The following is a 6,000-nucleotide window of genomic DNA, read 5'->3' as shown; positions in this document are numbered from 1 at the left end:
ATGCATGTGTAGGTAATGAGGGATGCTGATAAGAGAATCTACACCATTAAAGGCATAACTTGGCTAAGTACATACACTGAGGTCCTGAAATTGTACTAAAGGTTGGATATATTAAGTTGCATAACAGATAAACTATTAATAGGGAACACCTCAGATGATTTACATGGAAACCATGTTGTATGATGGACATGGATGAATATGCACATACTTGCATTTCTCATGCTAAATAACATGGCCTAAAATATGCATGACTCTTTCACCACCACTTATTAGGATTAACTTCAAAATCATAAACTAACAAAATTTCTTCATAGTTTAACAGAAACACTGAAGGGAAAAGCTTTTCCCTTCAACAACAAAAAAAGCCTGGAAACTGAAATTTTCCAATAGTTATTTATTTGGGTTCAACCTAAAATAGTTTAAATTTGACCTCCTTTTACTAGAGAAATTTCCAATTCCATAGACTGTAATAGAAAAGTACTGAATTTGCATATTTCCAATAAAGGATATTTGCTTCATGCTTCGGGCATCTACCATAGTAACCCAAAAGACTACTTCCAGTAAACATAACTTTTGCAGCACTGAAATGCCCACAATAAATTTCCTAATGTAGAAAACTGTCCCTATGTTACCATAACAGTCTTTAGTCTCCTGACTATTCATATATTGTTTGAAAACCATGAAAATACAAGTTTTTAGCATGCATTCCCAGTTGGAAAAGGATTTGTCCCTCTGAAAACACCATTCGTTAGGTTAGGCCGAGCTGAGGGCACCTCTGTGTGTGAACCGGCAGGTGGGTATCTCATGGTTTCTGCAGTCATCTCTCTCCTTAATGGGTCAGAACTGATGCCAGCAAGGGGACAGGCTCCAGACACATGACTCAGCTCATGATTTAATTTTCCACAGCTAAGAGAAGAAAATCACCAAAATAAGTTAGTTTTAAGACAAATAGGAGGGGTGTACACCCTACAGGTACACTTAGATGACTATGAAACCAAGAACCCTTTATAAGAAGGAAAGGTATCAACTCTAGCAACAGTCACCATAGAGAAAAAAACACGGACAATTTTTCCAGGATCAAAAATGACATACTTCAGTTCATGGATTTTTGGTTTTCATTCATTTGGCCTCTGTACATTTCCCTAAATTAGATATGACCCTATCCAGCCCATGCTATTAAAGTAACATGAGAGTCAAACTTGCTTTTTTGTTCCACTCAAGAGAATAATCTATTGTACTTGTGTAAAATGAGAAAATATAAACTGACCAGTAACCAAGATTTATTCCTTTACCTCGAGTTATTTCCATGCCAGTCTCTAGTCTTACACACACACACACACACACACACACAGTGTGAAAAGCAAAGATTATTATATATAGTAATTTTTAAGACAAAAGCAGATGTTACAGAGTGATAGTCACACTTACTCTTATATTAAATCCTAGAAGATCACTTATAACACCTGAGACAGCAGAAAGGATAACTACTCGTGTGATATTGTAGATTAAGGGATTCATTGTCAGTCCATAGAGTCTAAATGGTGTGTCCAGCTCCTATAAAAACACGGAAAAATTGAGATGAAATACATGGTTTCTCAATAGCTGTCAGTGATTTCTGGGCTGTTTTCTAAGTCTTGGGTGAAGATGACTGCTTATGGCCATCTTTCCTTAAAGTTCAATAGCTACCTTCAAAAAATGTGTAATGGTTTCTCACCTACTTTTCTCTAGCTAAGTTTTTTAAGGCAGATTCAAGCAATATGTCATTTGTGATTTTTATAAATTTATTTTAAAAATGTGACAGATATTAGCAATTAACAGAACCTGGGTAACAAGATTGGAAATTTTTTCTTACGTCATCATTAACCTAAGATTCTCAAGTTGGCATTCTGAATCTACAAGTCTGGCATCTATCTGTTACTCCAAGAAGTAAAACTGATTTAATTTAAATGGTAGTAAAAGTATCATAGGATATGACTTACTTTCAATAACTTGGTAGACAGTTTTAAGACATTATTTACTAGAGTAAGCTGTTCTTTCTTATTTGGCTTTTTTTCCATCTTAAGATATAAATTAATCTAAGGGGAGGAACAGAGGTGAAGGCAAGTGTCATCAAAAAAGATACAGATAGACAGATAGATACATTACATCTGGCACATTTCAAGGGTAATGTTTTCAAGTAAAATAAATTTTGCAATTCCAACATCTATTTCTAACAGAGCACATATGTCATGCACCCTAGCCTCCATACCTAATCAGTCACATGTGGCAAATAGAAGTTATTCAGTGAAGAAAAAAAGTAATGATGAAGCAATTTAAATGTCAAAATGAAAAATTAATATTAATTATAACAATTGACATGTTAACTGTTAACATGTAAACTCCTAGAGTTTAAAAACTGTATCCTATTCATTTTGATGTCCCCCAAATAATCTAACATCCTCATTAAACATTTATGAGATGGAAGACAATAGCTGCTTTTTGGAATTCTCCACTATAATTCTAAGGTGGAAAAAAAAACCTGATTGATACCAAATGTTTTTATTTAAAATTTATTTATAAGAAGGATATTTAAAAACAACTTTTACTACTCTGTATTTACAAGAAGCATTTCCCCATCTTTATCTATTCACATACTAAAGAGCAAGTATTTTCCACACTGAGTATATCCTATGGCTGATACAGAGGAAATTCAAAATGCTTATTAAACAGACTTAAATGGTATGTATTCTAAAGATGTACTACTTGATCAAGAATAGGAAGCATACTCCAGTTCTACCCATACAAATACCCTTATAATATACAAAGTATTTCAATCCATTAAGTTTTAATTACTATCCTGGGAGCAAGTGGGGAAGAAATTATCCTCATTTTATAAGGAGGAAAAAATTTACATAGCGACAAAGTAATTCTGTAAGGTCATCGAGCTAGAAAGTGATAGCATCTAGACTCAACCCTGACTCCTCTGCACAGACCTCATTATGCCATCCCTAACCACTGAACAAAATTGACAGGGACCAATAAATACCTGTTCAGTAAGTAATACTGAAACATTGCTGTATTTCTTATTGGTTTCAGACCCCAATGACGCCAGGCGCAGTAAGAAAAGTAGTAAAGCTGTTTCCCAGATCAAAAATTCCCAATTATAAGCATCATTCAGGAAAGTTTTATGTCCTTGGAGAACCTAAACAAAGGAACCAAAAAAAGTAAACTTTTTCATATGTTTTAAAATCTGTAATTACTCCTTTTCTCTAGCAATTTAAAAAATTTACAACTTACCAATATTTAATTCACAAAGCATTAGAGTTAATACTCATAAGTTATTTAATTAGTTATTATGCATTTCTCTAAGTTTACTAGATTTTTTCCTTTGCATGAACGACAGAAAGGGTCTAGAAGTAACAAAAGAGGAAAACATAACAGAATAAGTAAAATAAGATAAATACATTTCCAGTCTCCTTAAGCACTGGTGTGCCCACTCACAATTACATGGTAGCCATTTTGCAAAGTATTAAATTTGCTTTATGACTAGTACAACTCCCTAAAACATGTGGCTCGTCCCACTCATATGATTAGAAAATCCTGAGGATCAGTTCTTTGCTCCATTTTAGGATCCGAATAACAACTGCAGCAGCTACCAGTTATTGAAGCCCTGTTACGTATCAGGTTTTCTGGCAAACATTTTTGTTTTTCAAAAATTTTCTATCGATTGAAAAGTAAAGAAATTTGCTCAAGCAAGCCCAAGGTAAAATGGAATTTTCTGAAAACATACAGAGAATCTTTACAGAAACCAAATGCAGGCCTTTTGAAAAATAAGAAGTCACCAAGCAGCAAACCCCCATGTCTCCCACTAGGGAGAGTCCTGGATTTACTTCTCCACTCCTCTTAGGTAATTCCATGGCCTTGAAAGATGCTTGTTTACTGCTCCCTCCTAACTTTGACTTGTTCCAGCTTTGATTTGTCATAGCACCTAATGGCCCCACTAACCCCTACTGACCTTTCTTCTCCAAAGGCTACCACTGGTATCTCAGGTTTTTAGTTCTAATTTCCAAAAGGGAAAATAAATTTAGCTTAGTCTGGGTCAGGGGTTTACCCCTGCAAATTAGTTATAACTAGGAGAGAAAACAGCAGCAACTAATAGTAACCTAGGTGACCTCATCAGCAGGATGATGATGATACATTTGTTGTGTAACAGCAATAGGTAACTAACACACAAACCATGGCCACATTGCTATAAAACCAAACACAAAGAAAAATTCTTAAAACCAGCCAGCAAAAAAAAGACAGCACTTTTAGAGGAGCAGCAATAAGACTAATGGCTGACTTCTGAAGATAAAATATGGAAATCAGAAGACAAAAGAATTCTAAAAATGCTGAAATTAACTAGCAACCTAGAAATCTTTACCCAGTGACAATATCCTTTAAACATGAAAATGATAAAAGACATTTTCAAAAACGGAGGATTCATCACCAGTAGATTCTTCAAGCAGGAGGAAAATAACCCCAAAGGAAAAAAACATAGAAATGCAGGAACTAATGGAAAGGGTAAATATGTAGATAAAAATAAATAACTGACTACAAAAGCAATAAAAACTATGAATTATGAGTTATACATAAAATAAAAATGAAGGATACCAATAGCACAAAAGGGAATGGGTAAATGAGATAAAGTATTCTAAGGTCCTAGCATTACTGAGGAAGTGGTAAATTAATAATTTTATTAAGACTATAATAAATAAAGGAGATATGTTATAATATAATAAAAGAACATATAACAAGTTAATGAAGGATTAAATGTAATATTAAAGAATATATGATTAATGAAAGATGACAAAAAAAGAAAAAGGAAAATTAAAAGGTAGATAAAATAGGAACCAAACAGTATTTGTATTCATAGTTTATATTGTTTAAATGGGTCAGATACTCCAAAATACTAAGACTGTGAGGCTGGATTAAGAAACTAGCAACCAAAAAAGGATATACTGATTACAAAAGATACAACTCAAATATGAAGACAAAGATAGTAACATTCAAAATTAATAAGACAACTGATATAATATCAAAGGGAGTTGATTTTAAGAAGTATTAGAAATTGAGATATTTCATAAGTTCATGAAAGATAAAAGAAATCTGACAATATTGCACAACAGAGACTAAAGTGACTTGATAACTAAATGCAGTATGTGATCCTAGACTGAGGAAAAACATAACCCTAAGGAGCATGAAAGTCAATCCACCAAGATGGATGACAATTCTAAATCTGTATCATCCAATAACACAGCTTCAAAATATATTAAGAAAATTGACAAAAATAAACCCACCATCATAGCAGGCTTGAACACACTGCTATCATTGGCTGACAGAGGAAGCAGACCAAAAAAATGAGTAAGGACATAGGAGATGTCAACAATTCAAGTAATAAACCTAGACTAATTCATATAGAGGGCTTTGCTCCCCAAAATGACAAAATACAAATTCTTTCAAAGTGTTGATGGGAGATTTAATAAAATTGACCATTTGCTGGTAATAAACCAAGCCTCTACATTTTTCAAAGGACTGAAAACATTTGGAGTGTGTCCTGACACTAAAAATTAAGTAAAACCCAAGTGGGAAAGTATAAAATAAGCCTTGCAATGAAGGCTTCTTGTAATGAAGCAAGCACAGAAGTGCAAAAAAAAAAAAAGATACAGGGATCTGTCAAAAGGACACAGGAGAGGGCTCCAAGCATCTCCCACTGAACAAATCTAGGACAATTTAAGGCATCAAACAAATATGATAGATTATAATCCACTGGATAAAAATAATACATGAGTCCATAGTATAATAAATAAATGAGTGGGAAAGAAAGGAAAGGTCTACCTTAAGAGTGACAACTAGTAATTACCAATTAAAATTAACTTAGAGTGACCTTAGAGTCTTAAAGGACTTCAAAACTACCTTTATTCTCATTCCAAAGTTAGGAAAATTAACAAGTGTTCAAAATAGCAAAAGAAATTTAGACAC

The 6,000-nt window shown here is 33.5% G+C and overlaps 1 protein-coding gene across 7 annotated transcripts in view; it reads right to left on the bottom strand.

The window, feature by feature from the left end:
* Positions 1-379: 379 nt before the first annotated feature.
* The window catches only part of PHTF1 (putative homeodomain transcription factor 1), a 50,736-nt gene continuing 45,115 nt past the window's right edge, over positions 380-6,000 (bottom strand). For 6 of the 7 annotated variants that reach the window (XM_037005402.2, XM_073234402.1, XM_017652032.3 and 3 more), the window contains 4 exons: positions 3,026-3,181; positions 1,980-2,075; positions 1,429-1,554; positions 380-906 (listed from right to left, as the gene is read on the bottom strand). In XM_037005402.2, coding sequence (XP_036861297.1) covers positions 886-906; positions 1,429-1,554; positions 1,980-2,075; positions 3,026-3,181 — 399 coding nt within the window. In that variant the 3' untranslated portion in view covers positions 380-885. The remainder of the gene's footprint in view (positions 907-1,428; positions 1,555-1,979; positions 2,076-3,025; positions 3,182-6,000) is intronic. The other variant, XM_017652031.3, reaches the window with a different exon arrangement.

The sequence above is a fragment of the Manis javanica genome, chromosome 4 (genome assembly GCF_040802235.1).
Source record: "Manis javanica isolate MJ-LG chromosome 4, MJ_LKY, whole genome shotgun sequence".
Taxonomy (NCBI): domain Eukaryota; kingdom Metazoa; phylum Chordata; class Mammalia; order Pholidota; family Manidae; genus Manis; species Manis javanica.
Note: the sequence above shows the minus strand (reverse complement) of the source record. Positions and strands in the feature narration are given on the sequence as shown.